The 26,140-nt window shown below is 33.8% G+C and overlaps 1 protein-coding gene across 1 annotated transcript in view; it reads left to right on the forward strand.

The window, feature by feature from the left end:
- Positions 1–26,140, forward strand: part of LOC135846636 (tyrosine-protein phosphatase non-receptor type 13-like) — a 65,909-nt gene that overhangs the window by 26,211 nt on the left and 13,558 nt on the right. Inside the window, exon 3 of the mRNA XM_065365840.1 lies at positions 21,099–21,298. Coding sequence (XP_065221912.1) covers positions 21,115–21,298 — 184 coding nt within the window. The 5' untranslated portion in view covers positions 21,099–21,114. The remainder of the gene's footprint in view (positions 1–21,098; positions 21,299–26,140) is intronic.

Raw genomic sequence — 26,140 nt, forward strand, 5'->3', positions numbered from 1 at the left:
CTGATCTTAAGATATATGTCCTTGGTGTATATTATGGTTTGATTCTACAGCTATGGTCCTGATTGGGTTTCATACAATCATTTTCAGATCAAGTCAAAATTATAAGAAAGATTTGGAACAAATTCAAGTATGCCTGAAATATATTTCATTATTGTCTCGTCATGCCATGTTTGAGCAGAAGGGAGAAGAGGCAAGAAAGGATATTTTTGAGATCTTGAAGGGTGAGAAGGATGTGGGAGATACTGAGTTGAACTGGACATGTACAGCATATCAGAGAAGGTACTTTTTTTGAAGAGATGAAAGTGGGCGAGGAGGATGTGACCTCACTGACCTGTGTGTACATGTACACATCATAAGGCAATATTCTGTTTCCTTTGCAAATCTTGAAGGTTGGTAATGTGTCTTTGGCTGGGAATTTACCTGGGAACATATGACTTCCATAACAATAGACACAGAGACCAGGATTTCTGGTACAGATGAAATCCTTAGTGACTGTTTTGCTACTACATCTGCTGTTTCATTTCACAGAATTCCCAAGTTGGGTTGGATCCAGGCTATTGTAACAATCAATCATATCATATTGGAGAGATGATATTTATGAGGCAATTGGGTAAAACAAAATGAAATCATTATGCCAAGCAAGAAAGTCATTTGAGCATCAAGTTGAGAGTATTCAAGCAAAGATGTATCAAATGAGATGAGACTTTTCTTGGTACCTTACCATCTGCATGCTTTTCTGGATAGGATAAGGGAACAGGGTGCCTACTGGCTGAAAAAACTACAAATTTACAAAAAATGGGTGAAATTGAAAAATGACCTAAAAAAGCATGAAAAAATGGTGAAAATGTACATACAAACTTTATGAAATTCTGAATGGATTTTTAAGATGAAAAATTTTTGCATGTTGATATTTTTCTACCAAAAAAAGGTACCTAATATTGATGGGTTTTCTTTCATAGTTTAGTTCATATAAAGAAAATATTTAAAACATACAAAAAAAGGTATGAAATTTTGTTTTTTGGATTTGGTAGACACTCTGGGGAAGTGGATAGTGGATACCTATAGCTGAATAGAGTTTAGAATGGAAGAGACTTTATGCAGAAAGGAATCACAGACATGAGGGAGGTTGGGATTAATTTCGGAGTAAGGTGCACCGGGGCAAGTCAGAATGATTTTTCGCAATTTCAACTTTGACCAGCTGTTACTCCCCTTCTAATGAACCAATATGGATCAAATTTATTATGTAGGTTCCCATAAGGGTTCTTCACCTATGGTAAAAATTTGAGCGCGATTGACACAGTAGCTTTCGCTCAGTGGAATAAAATATAAACTGGCCTGACTTACCCCAATTGGGGGAAGTCAGAACAGGCAAAACTTTGCAGAGGTGTAGATCACAAACGGAGCGTCCTAGAAAAATTGCACAGAAACAAAATTGTAGAGAATTTAATTCTCTTTGAGATTACTACTAGGACGCACGGTTCGTCCGCTATATGCGAAAAACTAAGAAATAGAAAGTCTGTATTTTAGACCAAATTTAAAATAAGTTCAAAACAACAACAAAATACAATTGAACCAAAGACATCTAAAATGAAACTGAATCCCGAAAATTTGTATGCCGTGATGAAGTAGGGGTAGTACCCTCAAATCACCTTTAGTGGCACTTCGCCAGATATAAACCTGTAGGCACTAGAGCAAGTTTTCTAACTTACCCCGAATTCCAACTTCCCCCGGTGCACCTTAAGTAAATCATTACTTTAAAGCTGAATCTGTGTACGTCCATAAAAAAAACCGTCTTTTTGCGTCACTGTCACTGATAAGACTCCGGGATGCTGCCCTGAATTAGAACATTTGCATCTGGGTGTAGTAGAAGTGCACTGTGGAAGATGCATGAAGCTAACCCATGTTCAATCAGAAGAATCAGGACTCAACGGACCCTTCCAAGCAAATCCGGACCTTATCAGTGATTTGTAAAATCTTACTGTTTTTTTGATGGGCATACACGGATTCAGCTTTAAGGTAATGAAATACTGTGGGCATTCTGAAAAGTGGAAGTGGAACCAAAGTTATCAAAACATTACCAAAATTGGTTAAAATATCATGTAATTGAAATCTAGTTTTCAACACAATTAGCGAGATCGTTGAGATCTGGAGATTTCAATCGGTTTCTATCGTGTAAACTTCTCCATTTCGTTAATTCTAGAACTGGCTCAGAATCATCGTGATTGTCATTAGCGTTTTCAAAGTCTTCATTCTCGGATGAAGAACTTGATGAAGATTTTGGCAAAGTTTTGGGGATAACTGGCGGTGTCTTTGGCGTAGAAGGTGCACTTTTCTTCAGTGTTGATTGAGTGCTTTTAGTTTCCCTTTACTTCCCCCTGCTTTCCCAGTTCAACTGGCTTTACTTCCCTCTGCTTTCCTAATTCAACTGTGTCTTCATTGTTCACTCCCAATGGCAAGCGTAACACATTCTTAAAACCTCTTGGAATTTTTGCATTTGATTTGAACAGGATCGCGATTTTTGGGGAGAGCGAAATTTCAGCTGCCGAAATTAATTTTTCGATTTTGTGGGGAATTTTTGAACATTTAAAATTGGCCATTTTTGGCGCATTATTATTATTATTTTTTAAATGTATACTTGTATGAGTCGTTGTCGGTGTGGTTCCTTGTCCTTTGCAGGACATTGGAAATCGCATTTTTGTGGTACCCTAACAGGGTGAGGCAAATGCCTATACCACTGCGATTATTCTGGGGAATCGACGTTGTTTTGAGCATTCACGTAGTAGTTTCCAGTTGCTTTCTACGCTATCTACAAAGCAGCTCATACATCACTAGCCAGGTTTTTACAACCCTGAGTTCCATAATCACCACTACCTATAGTTGCTCAACCAGTTACAGCTTTTTGATACTGGCAACAGATTGCGTGCATTTCTGTTGCATCTGCTGTTCTGGTGCTAGGAGCTTAGCGTGTAATGGATGTTAAATGCACTACAATGTACATATACATTACACGTTAACGCCTGCGTCTCTAGGTACTTATCCAGTAAAAGTCATGGAAATTAGCCCTGAACCTGATATCATCTCCTTCGAACCAAATTTTACCATTTCTGCCATCATCATTGGACTTTGACCCAGTGAGCTGTTCAGCCCATCTGGGAGACTGTAGAAGAATTGCTCCCCGATGTATCATCAAGTTTTTTCTTCGGTCTTCCTCTGCTCCTCCTACCAGTTGGAGTGTCTTCAGCCTGTGGAAGTTGGTATAGCTTGATGAGAGGGCTGTCCTCTGCGTCATCAAGCTAACTTTCCCAAAGTTCAGTTATAGTGCCAAATTCTCGCTTTTGTACAGGATTTGTGCCTAGCACTAGCAGTATTCATGACTCTTGGGTATCAGGGTTTGCAAGCTTTGCTGCTCTTTCTGTTGCTGCTTCAGGGATATTTTCTGATTGTTTTCTCTTCTCCCCTACTTCCTGAGATGGCTTGATGTTGTAGCCCATTCAGGTTGCAGCTTTGACACTGGGCACACACCGAGGTGTTAGGTTTGGTCTTAGCCTCATCCTCAGTTTCCAGCCTGCCAAAGATGAGTTACCAGCCTCTGGGACATGGACGCTCCAAATCTCTCTCAAGATTTGTCTTCTCTACTCCTGGGACTGGCAGTTGTAGCGTAGATTGTACTTACCTCAAGTTGGCCCAAGAGGCCCTAATTTTTGACTTCTCCTGAATATCACTAACCATAACTGTAACTGTAGGTAACTGTTTTCTGAAATCAAAATGAACCGTAACTGTAACCATAACTGAAAAATTAAAAAAAAAAAACTGTTAGAAATCAAAAAAAAAAAAAATTGAAAGTGCTATTTTTTATTTCTTTTTATCTGTGTTTTTTTTTCAATGTGATTTGTAGTGACTTAAAATTTTAATCAAAAAAATGATCAAGAGATAGATAAAATTAAAAAACTTGAATAGAAATTTCAAAAAATTTGAAATTATACTTGCTCAAATGCTCATACTCATTACTTAGTCATTAAACTATTAAGGCTCAATCTTAAATGATATTTTAATGATATACCTAATAAAGATTTTTTTCATGGAAAAATTATTTTGAATTCAAATGTTACCAGTTTTTTAATTTTCGAACTTCAAAATTTCAAACTCAGAGAAAAGTTTTAAAAATTTTCAAATTTTCAACTGTAATTTTAACCATTAACCAAAATTTTAACCTCAACTGGAAAAATTACCCCCAAAAACTGTTACCTTAACCTTAACCGTTAACCAAAAAAAATGATCACCAAACTTTTAACCTAATTTTGAATGTCTTGTTAAATTTTTAACCGTAACCTTAACCGGAAATATTTTTTTTTTGGTTAACAAGCCTGTCTGAAACCAACCTCTCGAATCCTAATTTCATATTTTCGAGCCATTCTAGGACCTTGATGAAGAAATCAGAAATTGCGAGGACCTAATAGTATTAGTTTTAGGACTAATTTCCACCATTATCATTAATTCACCAAAAATGATCAATTTTGAATTTTCAAAAATTCACCAAAAATCTATTTAGGCAGCTCAAGTTTTGGTTATTGAAGTTTCATGCTCTTTCTAGAAATCGTGATCCTCGAAACGATCCTTTGTTAGGTCAAAATTTTAACGAAAATTTTGAACAACTTTGAATGTGCCAGGAAAACTTTATGCCTGTCCCCACCAGTCATGTTCAGGGTAGAAGGGAGAAGAGGCAAAAGTGGAAGCATCGCTTTCCTTCAATAAATCTATTGGTAGGTACCTACTATGAGTTCATTCATTGCTAATTTGGCTTCTCCAATACCTACTCTCAATCATTAGCGAAGGGGTCCATTTTACCAAATATGCCTATTTTCCATATGGGTTCGTGTATTAAATCCGCTGATTCAGAGAAGGGATTACCAGATACTGCCTATACGAACTTGGAAAAATTCTACTCGACACTTGAGCTGCAGCTAGAAACTGGTTTGATCAAATTGTTCTCGACTATATACCTACTAAAGGGAACGTGTGTGGATTTATTTTTAACTCGAATCGTGGCAACTAGAATGTTTAAGATTATTGATCAACACAGGCACCATCCCGAGCTCACGATCACGATAAGTATTAGCGAATCGTTCAGCCTGCTAGCAAAGTCGCCCTGTTATACGTACAAAGGTTCCTCCAACGGTACTTTTGTATAGCCTTCTCATCTCTCTGTATCGCGAACACGAACCGCAAAAAACCTCCTAGAACTGGAGAAGTGGAGAAAAACTCGCGAATATCATTTCGTAATCTTTTTATATACGCAGTCGAGAGCTGCAGTGGAAAAAAAAGACGACAACGCCTTTATGATGATGGCGGTGCAACGACTCGCCGATACTGGTTTTCGGACCAGAATGAACACGAGAGTCGTTCAATGATAAACCTGGACACATCGGACGATGTAAAAATCTAGCATATAATTAATTATGCCATATGCTAAATTCCAACGCCAAGCTACAACGTTACAGCGGCGTACACCATTTCCTACTCAGGAAGCTTTACCATAATATCTAACGGACTTTACAGCGACCTTCTCTTCCTCTTTATTTCTACAAAAGCGATCCGTTCGTTGATAAAAATTAGTCTTATTTGAACAACGATGGTAAATTTCCAAAACCCACACTCCATCGAGAGGTACTGACCAAGTAAGCTAAAAGTCGTCAAATTATTATCAACATAGAACACAATTTACTACATTACAGGCCCTAGCTGCCAGTTGATATTTTTTTTTTCGAAACCAGTTTCCTCTAAACAACAACAACAGTGATAGTAATATTAGTAATAATGGTAATACATATACTGACATATTCGGTCACCACCGCAACGTATAGGTAACCCATCTGGGCACGTTACCTATCTACCAGCAACAGCAGCGAGGCCCAAACCACAAAAAAATTAAAGCAATTGTTGGATCATCGAGTAGAAAATTCATTGCGGTAGTAAGTCTATAGGTACATATAATTCGGCTTCTGGATGGGAAAATACAATAAAAACCCGACCAAATACACTTTAAAAACCCAATTATTACGTACAAGAAGCGGTCGCTTGTACCGAAATTATACTTTTCTAGGGTTTTCGAGTTTCGATAGATAGGTATTAATCAAAGCATCTGTGTATAGGGGAAACCAGTTAATTAGAAAACTGCGCACGATTTCGTTGTTTTGGAAATTAAAATATACGAGTAAATGCATCGAGTGGAACAGATGAAGTAGGAGTATTATCCAGATACACTGGACGACTGACTGGTTCAAATATACGTACGAGTATTATGTGGAAAGCGAATGTAGGTGAATGAAAGGTCATTACCGAGCATTGTGCTGGTGGCTGGTGTTGAGGAAGACCTTCGAGACATTTGATTTTATATTTAGATTATCCAGCAGCGATGGAGCGATTTTAGGTAGGCAGTGAGTTGTGTCGAATTACGATTTTTTTTTTCTTAAATTGAAAGTTGCTCATTTTTGCAAACCATGCTGATTTTTTTCAAAAACGTTTTTGGATCTGATAAAAACAAAGATGAATCCAAACAGTATCCGAATAAAATACAGGGTCAAATTTCAGGAACTGAGTTAATTTTCGATTTTTGGTAAATTTAAAAAAATTTCAAGTTTGGATTATTTTTCACGAAAAAATCCAAATTTTTTTGATAAAATCCCATTTCTGAACTCTAGAATTGATTGATGTGATTGATTTTGTTATAAAATTTCAAAATTCATTTCTGCCAAATCAAATCAAACAAAATTCAAATCGAGTCTATTTTTCACGAAAAAATCCATATTTAATAAAATCGTATTTCTGAACTCTAGAATCGATTGGTATGATTGATTTCGTTATAAATTTTCAAAATTCATTTCTGGCAAATCAAGTCAAAAAATATTTTTGATGAAAAAAAATTGGTTTGAAATCTTCAACTGCAGGCAGGACTGAATTTTAAAAATTTACATTACTAAAAATTACCAAAAAATATGCTATTTTTGCCAAAAATACATGAAAAATTGTTGAAATAATGTACATATGAAGAGTGATATTCCAAAACTCGCTTTGTCCATTTTCACAACTTTTCAGGAAGAAGGAAAAACAGTTTCCCTTTAAACGGGTAAATTGGCTTTTTAGGCGAGTTTAACACTTTATTTGGGTGGATTTATGAAGTAGGAGTGTAGGTATACACTTCCTCCACCAAATACTGCTGAAAAAATTTCAATAAAAATGGACAAAGCGCGTTTTGGAACATTATTTTTTTCAATTTTTTTTTAGTGAATTGGCTATTTAGGTGAGTTTAACGCCTCATTTTGGTAGGTTGATGATGTAGGAATGTGAGTTAATACTTCATCTACCAGGTACCGCTGAAAACTGGCTTTGATAAAAATGGACAAAGCGAGTTTTGGAATATCACTCTTCATATAAACTATCAAAATGGTACGTCTACGTACCTAGACCTACTATAATCAGTCAAAATTACCCAAATCTTATGAAATTTCAGTAAAATTTTCCAAAATACGCGAAAAAGTGTCAGAAACATGGTGGACACTCAAAAATGAAATGAAATCACTGAAAATTACTACGAAGTTTCAGTAAAATTTGTTAAAAATGCATGAAGAAGGTGTTAAAATTATGTAAAAACAGTAAAAACTGACAAAAATGAAATACTCATAAAATCGCAGAAAATTGATCACAGCTGATGACATTTTTCAACAAAATTTACCAAAAATGCACAATAAAGCCTCAAAAATGCTCTCAAATAATGTAAAAACATTCAAAAATAAAACATCAAAATCACAAAAAATTACCGAAAAAAGATAAAATTTCTGTATTATTTGCTAAAAAAAAGCACGAAAAAGTGGAGAAAATCTTTTAAAATGCTGTAAAAACACCCAAAAAAGCAGTAAAGTTATTGAGATTACCTTTTAAAAAACCTAAAGTTTCAGTAAAATTTTCCCAAAATTCACGAAAAAGCATTCAAAATGTAGGTGTATTAAAACGACGCAAAAAATACTCACAATCAGAAAAATCATTGAAAATTTCAAATTACCATCTAAAATTTTTCCAAGTGTTGAAAAAATGTTCAAATCATACAAAAACACTCAAAATAAAACATTAACATCACTGAAAATTTTCAAAAAGTGATGAAATATGTTAAATTGATGTAAGAATACCTACTAAAACAGCATAAAAATCACTAAAAATGACCAAAAATAATATTATTGTAAAATTTGCAAAAAAAAGCATGAAAAATTGTCAAAGTCATGTTGAAATTATGTAAAAACATGAAAAAGAGCCATTAAAATTATTGAAAATACACCAAAAAAAAACGACGAAATTTTAATAGAGCCAAAAAAAAAAAAAAAAATATGAAAAGGTGTTGAAAATTATGTTGTAATGGTGTGAGAACACTGAAAAATCATCAAATCCACAAAAAATTACCAAAAAGCTATAAAATTCCTTTAGTAAATTTTTCAACAACAAAAATTCATGAAAAAGTGTCAAAATTCTGTTGAACTGATGCAAAAACATCCAAAAAAAACAGCATTAAAATCACTATAAATTATCAAAAAAATGATTAAGTTTCAGTAAAAATTTTCTAAAAATGTTTTAATCACTGAAAGTTTCCCATTACTAGTGAAATTTTATTGAAATTTCATCTTTTTTTGTTGATTTACAGCTAAAATTTTTTTACACTTTATACCCACCCAATAAGTAAGAAACTTGACCCTCGGGGGGATGGTGGAGGGGGGGCTTCAATTATTTTCACATTGTCTCGAGGTACTCAACTTCAGCAGCGCATACCTCCAAAGTTATAATACTTTGATCAAAACTGATTTCACGGTTCGAAACAGCATTGCATCTTGAACGTTTTAAGTATTTTGAAATTTCCAAAAGTTGAAAGTTGAACTTTCAAATTGGAAGTTTAAATTTCAAAATGACACTGTAAGTGGGAGCTACAATTTAAAATTCTGAAAAAATGTCCATAGATGAACCTTTTGATGCTTTTTTGAAATATTCAATTTTCGAGATGGGATCTTTTGATGGAAGAGGAGCACCCCCTCCCCCAAATTTGGGCAAAACTTTCAAAAAAATCTGGGGCATGTGACATATCGAATTCTATGTTTTTGGTAACGCTGAACACGATTATAATGTTAGATTTTTGATTGGGCCCTATCCACGGCCCCCAGCACCTCCCCAAATGGGCTAAACTCAAAAAAATTGTTTCCATCGTGTGGCACATGAAATAGTATGTTTTTGGTGACGCTGAACACGAATATGACGTCAGATTTTTGATTGGATCCCATCTACGGTCCCCAGCACCTCCCCAAAGGGGGTAAAAGCCAAAAAAATGGTTTCAATCGTGTGACACATGAAATAGTACGTTTTCGATATCGCTGAACACGAATATAGCCTTAGTTTTTCAAATTGACTTCACCCATGGCTCCCAGAACCTCCCCCAATTCTAACACACACTTTTTCATGCAGTTATTCTTGATGAATTTACCTAAAATTTCATATCTTTTGTAGATTTGCAGTATTTCTGACAAATTATTGTTCCAAAATTTTCTTTCAAAAATGAGTCTACTGTGGAAAAAAAAGCGAGAGTAACAAAAATTCCTGTTTCTCGACGTTTTAAGCTCAAATTTAACTACTTCCGGCTTGTCAAGTATAATTATCAAAGTTTGAAAAATGAAATTCTCTCATCAAAATAAAAGAGTTTAATTTCGTAAATCATAAATTTCTGAAGTTTGTGCTCATCTCGGCTTGCTCAGGATGATTAGGGGTTTTTCTCGAATTGAAATTTAAAAAAATTACCATTTTAAGTTTTCAAATTTAATTCAAGCTTTGAAAAATTATAAGGATAGGGAAATAAATTCCACAGGATCTAAAAGTGTTTCTTAATCAATTAAAACATTCCAATTTTTGATAGATGAAAGCTCATGGGGATAAAAATCACAATTTTTCGAAATGAGCCTTTCCTGTGTATCTTTTTCTTCATAGATTGTTCGCCATTGCTTAAAATAGGTTTTCGATACGGTATGAAATTTTCTCAAGTTTTCCTTCGATGACGAAGGTACGATCCCTGGGTAAAAAAGGACGGATGTTTCCGTTCCAACGTCAGCGAACGTCACTACGATTTCGTTCCGCTACAATCGATCAATTATAAACCGTTTAATATTTCCAGACTACCTGTTAATGAATTGTATATTACTCATTGAAAAATACCATAATTACGTAGGTACGTACATACGATTAGACGAAGAAAAAAAAAACGTGCCTCGCTATATAGTTGATAAACACCAGCTAGGTACATAAAAGAACCCATATATGCGAACAATATGCGAGTCGAGTCTCATTTAAAGATGTAATAAAAATTACATTCTAAAACACGTATGTACTTAAATGTAGTGTACCTACATTGGCAAATGGAATAAAAAAAATAAAACCGACCCACCTAATAATACAAAGTCGTCTTCATCGACTTCGAGCAATAGCAATCCTCCGACGAATGTGACTCCTTCTCGGTCGCAGGAAATGACCGTTGATTTTCGCCACGACTGGCTGCCTCTTTTCCAGTATTCCGGATTTCAGAAAGTTACCAGCTACCATGGTTTGGCTGAGTTTGGTATTAGGAAGAACCTTCCAGCCTACGGTTTTGTTGCCCTCTTTGTTAGCTCTGGCTCTGGATCTGGCTGTCTTTAATTTACACGCGTATTAACGACCATTCGATGTCGAAGGCGCGTGGGCATCCAGTGAGTAAATAAATCGAAATCGCCAACCTGTATTTTTTTTTTCTTCATCGATAATACTGCAAGTTTATATATACGGGTTATAATTACTTGTTATACTATCTCCACCTTGATTTTTTCCCAACCAGATGCGCGCCCGGCTTGGCAGAAGTTTCCTACTATTTAAGTGTACATTGGTTTATGGTTCGCCTTCGAGATATTATGGAAATCGCCTCAGCCTCAGCCGATACGTATACGATACCGATGCCCAGCTTGTGAGTTGTGTGATATGTTAAGGTGTGATAGGCGCGATTGGCGAAATGAAGATGTAAATGGTGGTCTGTTATGGTGTGGTGTGGCTGAAAAATTATTGTAATTCCGCGTATACGATATAACTGTATGGTTATTTACGACTGCCATACCTCTCTACCTATACCCATATAAATGGTGTTTGCAAAATATATGTACACCAGCCTCCTACTTCGATGGCGTATTTTTCATCGTGAAATATGGTAAAGTTGTCAAAGTATTCGGAAATATCCGTAATCACGAAAATGAACGATGAAGTATTCGATGTACAAATATTCGCATGTAGATTCATTTCTTTGCTGAAAATTTATCATATTTGCAAACACCGCAATGGACCTGTCATTTATGACGATTTTTCATTATTTTTTTCTTGAAATACTTTCCCTCTTCTTGGTTCTTTTGATCGGAGTGTTCTAACAGTTGCGCTGGTCCTCAACTCATACTTTTTTTACTTCAACAGGGTGTCCAGAGAAGTTCAGAGAATTTAGAGTTTCAGAAAAATGCAGAAAATTTTGCAAAATGAAATTTTTTTGAACATCGAAGAACTTTTTTTTTTCATAGAGAACCTATTTGGAAAGGAGGATTACGTGCACTAAAATTTTTGAAAAGAGCGAACATTTTTCTAATTGAAGAATTTGCTGACTAAAAAAAACACAGTGGAAGGGGGAGAAGGGTGGAAGGCCCTAAAACTCTGAAAATCAATATTTCCACCATTTTCGGTGATTTTAAAACCTTTCGTTTATATAAATTGAAATAGAGTACTCTGATTTCAGTGATTTGAAGCATGACAGACTTGGAATAGCCTGGAAAAGGAGGTTTGAATACTCTAAACTTTTTCCAGCATTTTCAGGGCCCCTCACAATTTCATTAATGGCTGAAAAAAATCAACGTGCTGACAAAACGAATGAAATACTGATTTTTCAAATTTTGGAGCATTTCGACCCCCCCCCCCCCTCTAAAAAAATATATTGGTAGGTGCGAATTACCTCAAATGAGTCTTGTGTGATCATCATTATTTTGTGTGTTTACTTTTTATGCATTTTTTGATTGAAAACGTCAAAATACATGCCAAAATTTGAGGACCATTTTTTGTTTATAAATTTCTAAAATTTTCCATACCAGTTCAGACACTCTAATTATGGCAAGGCTTCTTCAAATGATCGAGAAGAAACCTCCAAAAAAGTATTTTGTAACTTCAAAAACGGAGCAATTTTCGTTGATCTACGAAAACCGGTTCAGGTTTTTTTTGAGTAAAATAAAATGCGTCTTTAAAACCAGTTCAGTGATACTCAAATTGTGCAAATATGTTCTGTAGTTATTTACCTGTAAATGCTGAAAAATTTGTTGAAATCGCAACTTTGCAACACCAAAGAATAATTAATTTTCACAGGAATATCAAAAGAAACCGGTTCAGTCACTCCAAAATTTATGATTCTTCGAAATTCAGATACCTTTACAATAGTGAGATATCTCTATTGAACATATTCCTTCAAATATCAAAACTTGATTTTCAATTTTCATCATTTTAAAATTTTCTGAACCGGTTCAGTGGTATCCAACGAATGTGAATTTTTTTTCTTGTAGATAATTATAATAAGATTTCCAATGATTTCACTATTATTGCTGGAAATTGTCAATTTTTATTAATAAATTTCAGAAACCGGTTCAGGGGGTCTCAAAATATAGCAAAAAATCCCCAAAAACCGGTTCATTGATACTCAAATTGTAAAAATTGTTACCAATTCATAAAATGTGAACATAAAAAAGTTTCAAAGTAACATCATTGCAATATTCAAACGAGACGATTGTTATCGATACGTTCATGAAACCGGTTCAGTGGTTCCTAAAACCACATTAAATTCATTCAAGTTATTCACATTTCACAACCAGTGAAAAAAAATAATTTTTACGATTTGAGTACCATTGAAGTGGTTTTTGGGAATTTTTTGTTATATTTTGAGACCCCCTGAACTGGTTTCTACAAAAATATACTAACAAAAATTGACAAATTTCTAGATTAAAGAGAAATCACTGGGAAATTTTTCATATTATAGTTATGTACATTGTACAAACAATAAAAATAATTTACATTCTTTGGAAACCACTGAACCGGTTTAGAAAAATTTTAAAAATGACGAAAATAATGATTAAGTTTTGATATTTAAAGTAAAATGCTCGATTTAGATACTCATCTCATTATTCTAGAGATGTCAGAATTTTAAAGCATCAATACTGAAATAATTTAGAGTCACTGAACCGGTTCCTTTAAAATTCTGTGAAAATTGATTATTCTTTTGTGTTGCAAAGTGTTAATTTTTAGTAAATTTCTCAGAATTTTCGTTCGTTCAAGTTATCAACAAAACGAGGAAATGATCAAAATGAAAGTTGAGGAGAACTAAAAGTGAGAAAATTTATTATACTCAACCGGTTCAGTGGTTCTCAAAATGTGAATTATTTTTCATGCAACTATTTAAAAATTTCAGTTTCATAATTTGCTAATCCTGAAAAAATGCATCAACTTTCATTGAAAGACTCTGGAAACCAGTTCAGGGGTTCTCAAAGTATGCTTAAGAATTCTCTAAAACCAGTTCTCAGGGAAATATTCAATCAGTGATTATGTTTATTTATGAAAAATAAACACTGAAAATGTGTCAGAAAAATATTTTGCAATGTTGACAACAGTACATTTTTATCGACATGTTTATGAAACTGGTTCAGTGGTTCTCAAACGGTGTGGAAATTTCTCAAACTTTTCGTATAGAATTTAATAACGTAAAAGATCCACCTACTTTGATTGGTGTACTTGGGAAACTGGTTCAGAGGTTCTAAAGTGGTTCGAATAATTCTTTAAAACCAGTTCAGTGGTTCCCAAATGATCGAAGTTGTTTCCCACGTGATATGCAAGCCAAAAAAGTTTTTAACTGATGGTTTTTAGGTCTAAAAAATGAGGACATTTTATTGTTATCTTCTGAAACCGGTTTAATGGTTCCCATCATTGCAAAAAATGCATGTAAAGGAAATCAAATGGAAAAAAATTGAGCAAACTTTTCATAGCAGTAAAAAAATAATCGATTTTCATTCACAAAAATTAGGTTACTTAAAAAAAATGAATCATGTTGTTCACAATCAGCTCTGGCAGGTTCATGAAACCGGTTTAGTGGCTCCTAATTGTTATGGGCAACTTTACAAACATTTCAAATAAGCTTTTATAAACGAAAAAGATCCCTCAACTTTCGTTGATAGATTTTAAAAACCGGTTCAGGGCTTCTAAAATAGTCCAATAATAATCCTCCAAAACTGGTTCAGTGGTTCCCAAATAGTCAAAATAATTTTTTTATAAAATTTAAAGGCCCGAAAAGTTTTGAACGAATAGTTTTGAAGCTATAAAACGAATAATTTTCCATTTAATAACATTAAATTCTGCAGTGGCCCTCATTATTTTGAAAAATTTGTTTACCGAAATGCAAAAATATTCAAGCAAATTTTTCGAACCCCCTTTCTCCTCACATTGTTGGTTATTAAAAAATATGTAAAAACTGGTTCAACTTACGAATTTGATAATGAATCAAAAATCAAAAATAAATAATCGAACTAAAAAATGTAATTGATCATTAGAAATGTGCTGTATTTTTCCAAAAACCGGTTTTATGGTTGTAAAGATTTCAAAAAAGGTGGTTGATCACTGAAAATGAATCTCGAATTTAGAATACTTGCTCCCAAACTTCATATTTTTAGGCCACAGAACGTTGAATATTCCACATTGACGCCTCGAAAAAAAAAAGGCATTTCCTTTTCCCCACTAAAATTGCGCCAACATTCAAGTTCATTACACTTTGCAAAGATGCTCTACATAAACAATACATACCTATAGGTAAGTCGGCATCGGCAATTAATTCAACTCGATTACATAGGTCGATTTGTATTAATCGAGTACCATATTATTCTATAACCGGCAACGATATTATCCTCCATACTAGTTCATTAATTACATAGTCATCAACACACGCACACGCTGCAGTTGGCTTATTGTATATGCAAGTTCATTTCAAACCAAACGTCACAGAGCGCAGCGGCGTTGAGCCGGCGAGGGCGAGCTAAAAGTATAATCAGCTTTCTCACGCAGATTCTTACAAGCTGAAGATTGCTGCAAAGTGTTGCATCTCTTGAAATGGTGCTCGTCCACTAGTATATGTATTATAGGTACACCGTGTGACCTCACGTATTGAAAATCAAAGGTGCATTCGCCGCAGGCAGTACTGCTCTGTAGAAGTTGTTGAGCCATACAGATATAGATAGAAGAGGTATACTCTCACATAGCACAAAATCTAGTATATATGGCCATTATTTTGAACGTGCAATTATACGGTCATCTAATCATACACTCTGGAAAGATATTATTTCACCGAGATAGCCTTTACCATGTTACTATTACAACTTTTATGGAGTGCTGATCGATTGCGTATCTCCTTACGAACTTGTACACGTATGTGGAACTCGATACTACATACATACAAGCAACTAGTAGATGTATACCTTGTTTCGTCGTTTATATGATGTAATATATATTAAATATATTTCGTGAAGATATTTTATTCCGATCTTTTTTTTGGTATAAAATGTGGAACGTCATCTTACAAATTCAATGTACCAAAGGATGTATCGAATATGGTACATTCCATATTAGATAGCTGTTATTGAGTCCAAAATTACGTACCTTGGTGGAAATCCTCGTCATAAGAGACGAGTTCATTGGTGAATCAGGTTTTGTTTATTGTTTACGCATGAGGTCATTTTATGGCGTAATTTTTCCCTAATTGATCCTAGGAATTTTCAATTAAGACAGTAAAACCCAAAAGGAAAATCACAGTCAACAATAACATTCCATTGGAATTATTTTGGAATGATTTCTCGCGTATTCTCGCTAAAATCACCCGAAAAATAAATCACCATCGGATTCGTGATCAGCGAGTATAAGAATCGTGAAATTGACGAACATCTTAAATCTCAGAAGAAAAGCTCTTAGACTTATTCAACGTTGAATTTTTAGAGAATTATAAATTCAGATAAACCAATTACTTAATTTGCTAATTAAATACAAAAAAATCATCTTAATTTACAAATTAAATCCTTCCTGAAAGTATAAAAAAACATTTGATTTCTTCAAGAATAGTTAGGTACCTACCTATTTTGGTTTCAGTTATGGAAACTCGTGTTTTCAGAATCACCATAATTTGAATTTTATTTCATTTGTTGAAAATGTTTCTCTCATCTGCATAAGAATTTCTCACAATAATGGGAACCACTGAACTGGTATAAAAAAATCACAATAAAAAGTTATTTGTTTTCTAGCCCAAAAACTGTTTGTTCGAAACTTTTTTGACTCATAATAATTATATTTTATGAAAAACAATTGTTACTGTTTGAGAACTACTGAACTGGTTTAAAAATTATTTGTCCCACTTTTGAACCTCTGAACCAGTTTCTAATATACTTCTACATACAAAAATTCATGGATTTTCTGCGTTATCGAGTGATTATTTGAAACTTTTGAAAAATTATTCATAATGGTTGAGAACCACTGAACCGGTTTCATGAACGTACCAATGTAATTTTTGATATTACAAAACATAGTTTTGAAGTGTTTTTGTATTTTGTTTAAAACTTTTTGAGACTTATATATTTTGAAAAATATTATCCCAATCATCTGGGAACCCCTGAACTGGTTAAAAAAATTATTTACACTATTTTGGAACTTCTGAACCGGTTTCTCCAGTGCACCAAAAAAATTGATTGTCATTTTGCGTCTTAAATGCTTAATTTAAACTTTTTATAGAATTATCTCAACTTTTGAAAACCGCTGAACCAGTTTTGTGAACGTATTAATCAAGTAGTTGATGTTGCAAAACGTTGATGTGAAATATTCTGGTATTTTGTTTGAAACATTTTGAGATTATATGCATAAGTAACTTATTTTCAGAAAAATTATTTGACAATTTGAGAAGCATTGAACTGGTTTCAAAATATTATTCGCATCATTTTAAAACGCATGAACCGGTTTTTAAAGTGCACTTCTGCACTAAAAAAAGAGTCAACTCTTTTGCGTTAGTAAATATGAATTTAAAATTTTGTAAAAATTATTTACAGCCGTTAGGAACCACTGAACCGGTTTCATGAATGTATTGATGAAATTTGACTTTTTAACGTGTTTTAGTGCTTAAAAGTGTTATTATGAAACACTACCTCTTGGTCTTGCATTCTTAAAAAAACTATTTTTAATATTTGAGTATCCCTGAACCAGTTTTAAAGATTTTTTGCGATATTTTGGGAACCCCTGAACTGGTTTTTGAAGCGTTCTGACGAAAATCGATGAATTTTCAGTATTTTTTGATATCAGATTCCCTTTTTTTGAATAATTACAAGAAAAATAATTTTCTCAATGAGAACCATTGAACCGGTTTGTAAAGTGCACAGATTGGGAACATCTGAACCGGTTCCTCAAGCATGCCTGTGAAAGTATTATATCGTTTCTTGGAAGGGAGAGGATTACAAAGTGTCAATTTGATGGAATTTTGCTTTCTTCATTTGGTAAATAACACTTTTCGCTATTTGAGCACCACTGAACCGGTTTTAAAGTAAGTATTACTTTCTCTACTTGAAGAATCCCTGAACTGGTTTTCATGTAGTTTCAACAAAAATTGATCAATTTTTAGTATTTGCAAATAATTTTTTGAGATTTTTTCTTGATTATTTGAAGAATTATTCGCAATTGACAGAAATCACTGAACCGGTTTTGAAAATTTTGAAATTTACACACTATAAATGCTCAAAGTATTTAAAGTAGGTACACTCGAGTCCATTTTGAAATATTTGTGTAATTTTGTAATCCATCTGTGTTCTTAAGTGGTCCCAAACAACTGATTTGGAATCACTGAACCGGTTTAAAAACTTGATGGATGAGAAAAATTCACTTTTTGCGCTTCATACATTTTATTCAGTTTTTTTTTGTACTTACTAGAGCTTCAAAAGTGAATGTTGATCACTACCTAATTGTGAACCATTTTGAATAAATTTTTGATATGGTGTTAGGAACCACTGAACCGGTTTTATAAATGTAGATATATTCTGTAAAAGTGGTCTCATTTTGAAAGTTGAAAAATTTTTTTGGAAACTTTTTGTATTCTTATTTCATGAATAATTATTTTCATATGGTTTGAGTTTTTGAGTACTGAACCGGTTTTCAGGTATTTTTTTCAAATTTGGTATGATTTTAGGAGTCATTGAACTTGGTTTGGTGACTATAAATGCATTGAAAGTCAACTTTTGGAGCTGTGAACCTGTTGCTTGATTTTTTTTTTTAGATCAAATTCTCAAAGTGCTCAGAATATTTTTTTCTGATTGGTTGTAATCACTGAACCGGTTTCAGCAAAGATATTGCAAATCGGTTTTCTCAACACGTGAACAAAAAATAACCAATTTATTATACTTATTAATTTTTGAATAAATTTCTGGTGGTTGATTGAAGATCACCAAACTGGCTTTGGTGAAAACCATTGAAACCGGTTTCATTGAAAAATTTGATCAAAAATATATAATTATAACTAATAAAATTTTTGAAAGTTTTGCTCTTTTTCAAATTCATCGTTCTTCTTGCAAATAAACTCATATCAAAGTTTCAATCGTTGAACCAATCTTTAGTCAGTGGTTCCCAAACAGCAAACCAGTTTCAAAATGAGTGAATCGGAAAATTTTCGAGTTACTGGAATCATATTGTTGATTTTATCGGATACAAATTTTTGAAAAATTATATTTCCAACAGTTTGGAAATCACTGAACCGGTTTCTTAAAACATAAATACAAACAAGCTTGATCTAGTCTACGTGTTTATAGCGTAATTCTGTATGACTTCCATTCAATTTTTTTTACGTTTCCGGTTTAGGAAAAAAAAACATTATTTATTGATGGTAAACACCACTGAACCAGTTTCAAAAATTCATCGAAATGAATCTTTTTGCTCGAATTTTTCATCAAAGAACGAATTTTTTCACTTTTTCTTCGAACTTGAAAATATTGACATCATCGCATGAAAATTCAAATTGCATATTAAATACTTACCTACGTGTGAACGTTTTCTCACCCCCTCCCCTTCCCTCTCCTCGAAATCATCTCAATCCGTCTGTTTAATAAGTATATGAAAAACAATCGACGCGAATTATAATCATTTTTGGGACATCCGGTGTGAAAATGCGTTGAATTTTAACCGCTCATCCTCATGCAGTTAACCGTACGATATGTAAATTTGGTTCTTATATCTTATACGAAAGCAAAAGTTTTCCCTGTGGTCGAGACCGTCTCACGGAGCTCTCCGGACGATACGATACGCTCAAGTCACGTAATGATTACCGCTGGAGTTGCTTTCGGTAATGACACTTGTGGAGAACCGGTCCCTCTTTTTCTATTGTGATGGTTAATTAGACTAGAACTGAGCTACATTGCCTTTGAACTCCCTCTTCATGCATACTGATTCGACTAACGATGCACTCGACTTGGACTTGGAGATTCCCCTCCCCCTCCCCCATGTCTAACCCCTTTTCTCTCATACGTGCCACTGTCCTGCTGGGTTCAAGAGCTACTAGATTTATTTTTTTTTGGTATAATTTTTATGCTCGATGAGTTCTCTCTCTCGAGTCTCAAGTACTCGTACATTGCATTATGTTTTGTACAGCGAGTCTCTATACATCTTCGTCTTCGAACCACTAAATTTAATTACTAAAATCATTTCCGTTGTAGTATACGGTGTTAATGATTCGTGTTTAAAATATATCGATCGAGACCGCGAGCAATAAGAGGTACCTCCACCTTGATCTCGTTAATTGTATAATATAAAAATCATCCTACACTTTGCGGTGTGTGCATGGCACATGCACGTGTGACGTGGGAAGATGCTGGTCTCCTGTGTGGAGATTTTTTTTTTTTTTTGGTAACGAAAACGTGATAATCAAGTTTGACGAATTCGTACCAGTGGGTTAATTTGTAAGATAGCTAACGATGATCGTTTGGTAATTTGTAGTTATACACTCGGTATAGGTTTTAGAGTACATAATGATTTTTTCATCGTATTACATGTACAAGAGAATCGTGATAGCACGAAAGTGAGAATGAACGTGATGCTGAAACTGAAGACGAAGACGTAATTTCTCAAACACCCAAACCTCCCGAGTCCCGACGATCGTTTTGTTTACTCTTTTCACTCATTTCACTCAAACGAGAGCTCATCACATGGTTTCAACAGCTTGTAATTTTATTGTCGTTAATATTTTACTCGCTCTGGTTCCTTAATTTGATAATTTTACTACGCTTATAAAAATACGAGAGTTGGAAACAAGCTGGTAGCGCCTCCCCCCCCCCGTCACAGACTCGACAGATGAATTGAAAATATGCCAAAATTTGGCACGAGTGACAGACAGTAGACGTTTTGGAATATTGGTCAGTTTCTTTGTAAACAGACCGAGATTTTGTTGATATTTCTTTCATTTTTTTTTTGCTATATTCGCGATGTGAAAGATCTCTCGTCGTCGTTGTACCTACACTACAACATGCGAGTTCATAGGTACTTTAAAAATAGCTATATGTTGACCTCGTCTATCTTCAGTCTTATTATGTAGGTACTTCTTGAGATGATTTTTCCTCGTCTGGGTAATACTTAATTGTTTTTAAATCATTTATGTACATTTTTGATAATGATAAAGCAGCGAACTTTAAACATTAATACCTCAAGTCTTTACCTAATAACCATCGACTCGAGTCGTTAAAAATCGCCGAATCTGGTTTTTTAATTCGGTAAAATTTTTACACAAATATCGTCGCAATGTATCTGCTTCATCATGTAATGGGTTTTAATATCATTTACATAACCGTTTAAGCCTTTTCTCTTTCTCTTATACGAGTATTTATATGCAACATGTCTGCGTCTCTCTCTCACTTTAACGAAGAGTAATAAATTTTTCAACGTTTTTAATCATTTATTCTGTTTGGTCGATTGTTGTTGTTTAGCACACGCAAATAAATCATGAGAATATTCAAACGTCGTAGTTCAGATCCGAGTCCACAATTGGTTAGTTTATCGCCGTTAGTTAACGATCACGAAAATGAAGAAGCTGAAGATATAAGGCAAACGAAATCCGGTCAAGCGACGCCTACCGGTAAAGGATCGTGCACGCCGAATAGCAGGTCTCCCAAGACTTATCGTAAAGGTTGGTATTTTTCACTCTTTTGCTATAGGTAGTGATAGAGATGGAGAAGCAGGAGGAAGGGTAATTGCTACAGAGTACCTGTTGGGAAAATCTTAATGTATTGGTTCAATGTTGACGAGATATTGAAATAAATACCTTCGGGGTATACTTTGTATAAGTATTTTTTTTTTGCCTAACTGGCGCCTGACTCATTAAAAGAAGTTCTGCAGATCTTATCGTGAATGGGTAATTGCTGCGGTTTTTATTTATGATATTTTTTTTCAATGTGCGGTGAAGGATTTATGTGGGAATAGGAAATGAGGAAGGATGTTTTGCTACGGAAATTACCCTTTTCGTAATCATTTTTTTCACTTGTCGAGATTTTTTGATCAATTTTTTTTTTATAATTTTTATAATTTTTTCAGTCGAGTTCGCTTATTGAAATTTTTTTAGAAATATTTCACTTTTATTAGAGCAAAGAATTTTTTGCTTGAAAAGCTGAAATGAATTTTTTAGTCATGTTTGAGTGTAAAAGGATCTTGGATAGTAATAAATAAGAGTAGGGAATTGTGTGTCCCAAAATTCTGAAATTATATTTCACTCCCTCCTTTTTCCCTTCGCTCCTCTCTCTCAACTCATCGTGCATCCCAAACGCCTCTACTGTCTCCAGTTTATTCTTTCGAATTTTTTATTCGAAAAGATAATTCTCAAATGAAGCACATTCTGACCTTTTCAAAAAATTTTAATGTGCAGAAACCTTCTTAAATGGGCCTTGTGACGTTTGTGAGTCGAACATAATTGTCTGGGGTTTGCTTTTTACGTATGTTTTAGTTTTTGGGATCAAAGAAGTGAATGGCACTGCCAAAATGTTCAAACATCTTTGAAATACCAATTTTCAAAATTTTTCGAGGAATATAACCCCATCCCCCCGTCTGGTGCCCTTCGTCGGTTCATCTCAAGAGCCTGATATTTTTTTAGTGAAAAAAAAAACTTGAAATGAAACAATATAGCTATTATGAAGGCAATAAAATCCAAACTTTTAAAATTGGACTTGACCTAACTTTTGTTCTTCTACGCCTGCAGATTTATAAACAGAAACACCTGCAAAAGTTTGAGCAATAATTTGTCGCTGATAACCTTTGACCAGGGTCATCGAGAGGGGAGGCAAAGGGGAAGTTTGCCTTGGGCCTGCGCTTTCTCATGGAGGGCCTGGCAAATGAAGGGCCTGTGATAAAAGAGACCCCCGATTTTTTTACTTCTCAAGACACAAATTTTCGAAAGCTTTTACTCTCGTTTCACTCGAGCTTGTTTTCTTTACTTTTTCAAAATTGAAATTTCTGAAAAAAAATCATTCAAATTTAAAAGTTTTAAAGTGAAAAAATAAACTGCTCGCATTGTAGGTATCGCGAGATACAAATTTTCAAGAGTTTTTGCCCTCAGTTGGCCCTGATCTCTTTTTTCTTCCAAAATTAACATCTTAAAATGAATTCGTTCAAATTTGAAAATTTTAAAAGCCAAAAAAAAACTCCTTGCTTCCTTGCATAAAAAACATCGTTTTTAGTTCTCTCAAAATACAAATTTTTAAAAGTTTTCCCTCTCGCTTCGCTCGGGCCTGTCCTCTTTTTTTTCAAATTCAAATCCCTAAAAAACATCAGTTTTAGACCTATCTAAATCAAATTTTCAATAACTTTCGCCCCTGCTTCGCTCGGGCCAATTTGTTTCTTGTTTTCAAACAAAAAAATTCACATTTGGGCCCTCGAAAATCCAGAACAGAAAATGAAAATTTTTATATGAAAACATGGAATTACCGAAACAGATAATGAAAAAATTTGAAGAAGCTAAAAATTAGTCGAAGTTCTCAAAATGCACCTATGTATACTTACAAAATATTGAAAGGGGAATAAAACCGTTCTGACAACAGAGAAGAATATTCTTTTAAAAAAAAAACAACAACAACATTAAAATAAGGAGTTTTTGTCAGAGAATGAAACTTTGTTTTTTTAAAAATTATTTTCAGTTATTGGAAAATTTGTCAAAAAAAAATATATTTATTATTATGCATATTTCATTTTGCATTCACTTTGAAAATTTTTCGCAATTTTTTAAAAAATAGAAATAAAAAAATTTGTCGTCATAACAAATTTTTTTATTTATTCAAGTATTTCTTTTAATCAAGACAAACTAAACCTTAAATCATAAGCTCAAACTTTTTTTTTTTTTCAAAATACAATGTTTTGTACTTTTTGGTAGAATATACTATATTATTAGGGCTCATGCTCGGATACTTTTCAAGTAATAAAGTCACTAAAATTTTGGCTGCTAAAGTAAAACTTTTTAAAAATTTTTGAAAACCCAATTTTTTCAGTTTCCGGCTCTACTTCTTGAAAAAAAAACAAGAAAAAATGTTGAAACTGCCTCGTTTATTGCTAAACAATGCTAAAAATTGAGGTTTCTTACAAAAAATCTCAAAAAGTCATTTTTTTCCAAAATACCCACTTTTTGCCAAGAGTGGTAAAAATTGCTCTAAAAAATAAAACTGTGTGGCTTTTTTGATTAAAATTGGGGAAAAGTACCACTTTTATGCTAATAATTGCCCAAAAGTTCTGCTTCTTGGCTAAAAAATTGTAAAAATATTGTTGTTGTTTTTTAAGAATAAATTACAAAAAATCTTGTTTTTAGCAAAATTTTTGAAAAACATTGTTTTTTTCCATCAAAAATTAAGTACCTACTTGCTCAAAAGTTTAGCTCTTTTGCCAAAAATTACGAAAACGTCCCCCTTTTTATCTAAATCAGAGTGTCTACTGGCAAGAAAAAGGCGAGAAAGTTAGAAAAAGGCGAGAAATTCGCATGGGTGGCAAGAAAGTTAGAAAATAGTGTAGAAATTCCTTCGAAAAGCAAGAAAATTTCTAAGAATTCACATCAAAAATCTCTGAAAAATTGTAGTTATCCCACCAAAATTTCAAGTTTTCATTTTGTTAAAATTGATGTTCTACTTTTCGAATTAAAAATTTTCAAAAATTTTGCCCTCGCTTCGCTCGGGCCATTCAAGATGCTATTTTCAAAACTTTTAAGAATTCAAAAATTGAATAGGAAATTTTTCATTTTCAGGTGATACCCAAACCATTTGAAAAGTGCAAATTTTTCATTTTCTGCATTTCTGAACAAAACGACTAAATTTTGAAAATTGTTGATATTATTGTACTCCGATGAAAATGTAAAATAAAGCATACAAAATGGTCGTTTTTTCGTTTTTCACACCGATTTTTTTAAACGAATTTTCGCTCTCGCTTCGCTCGATACCTTTTGTTGGGGGGAAATCCAACTTAGCCCTCTCAGTGCGCCACTCCCTGCGTTATCCACTTCGGGGGCGCCCCTAGTTCGGCGATACTACGTCAGACCCAACAAGTAATTAGGGACTCATACGTCAATAAACCAATGAAGAGGCATAGCACTGTTCATACGATATTTATTCACATATAAGTAAATGGTCACCTGGTCATACAGGTGACACGATACAATACGGTGGTATTCTTCTGCTGAGCGTTGTATACACGTAGGAGAGACCAGCGTTAAAGCTCTGCTACGTCAAATAGATAATATACAACTGCACAGAGGCAGGAGCTTTCGGCAGGGTCTACCTCTGGATGGAACGAATCCACCAGAGGGCGCTAAACCAGTTAGCTTACCCCCAGCCTGGGCATAATTACCCCACTAGGTAGGTAACTAGGAGTCCCTAGTCCCCACTACACTTTATTTCAATACAATGATCATTCATTGTAAAGAGTTTTCTGAAAACTATATACATAAAATGTCGATTTTTCGTGTCTAAAATTCTGATTTTGCTCTCCTGTCAATCACAAATAAAAATATGAGCTCTTTCATGGTTTGATCCTGTAATTGTATATGTCATATTGGTATTTAGCATGTTAAAATTTTGATTTTTTTCGGGGAAAACGACAATTTTTGTCATAGAATTATTGAATTCACTTCAGTAGACTTGCCTCAATGTTTGTTTTTATTACGTTTTTTTATTACTATTTTTTCATTTGAGAAATTAATTCACTTCTCTGCTTTGAGAAGAATAGATTTTTGAGAAATTTCGTTTGGGGGGGGGGTTAGAGGGGTTAGCGAAGATTATATTATGCTTAAATATGAAGAGGGGCAAGAAATTTCATTTTTGGAAGCAAGAAAAGAGCGAGAAATTCGCTTTTTTGATTTTAGTAGACATTCTGAAATTGCATAATAAAGACCTATCCCAACTTGTTTGACAAAAGTTATAGGAAAAAAATTTTCCAATATCGCTTTGTAGCAACTTTTTTTCTCAAAAATTGCCCAAATTTCTCGCTTTCATGCTAAAAGTTGCCAAAAATTAACAAAAAGTCCTGCTTTTTGCAAAAATTGTCAAAACCTTGTATTTTGTCAAATTTATGGTTAAAAATTCGCTCTTTTTAGCAAAATTGCTGAAAAGTTTCTCTTTTGCCAGTTACTGAAATTACTGTCACAGAGTCTTGTTTTCTACCAAAAATTGCAAAAAGTCTCGTCCTTTGTCCAAATTCCCAAAAAGTATCATCACATCTTTTTCCCCAAAAATTGCTAAAAATTGTGGGATTTTTGCCAAAAACTTCAAACAGTCTCACTGTTTTCCAAAATTTGTCCCAATAATCCAATTTTTTGCCAGAAATTGCTAAAAAAAATTGAAATTAGCAAATAAATTCTCGATTTTTTCCAGAAATAGCGAAAATTCTCATTTCAATTGCTCTCGCCCTTTTTTTAGATTTTTCAATTTAAAATAAAAGTTCTGCTTTTTTGGTCATTTTTTTCTGATTTAAATTGAAATATTTTGTTACTTTTTCTGTTACTTTT

Source organism: Planococcus citri, chromosome 5 (assembly GCF_950023065.1).
Source record: "Planococcus citri chromosome 5, ihPlaCitr1.1, whole genome shotgun sequence".
Taxonomy (NCBI): domain Eukaryota; kingdom Metazoa; phylum Arthropoda; class Insecta; order Hemiptera; family Pseudococcidae; genus Planococcus; species Planococcus citri.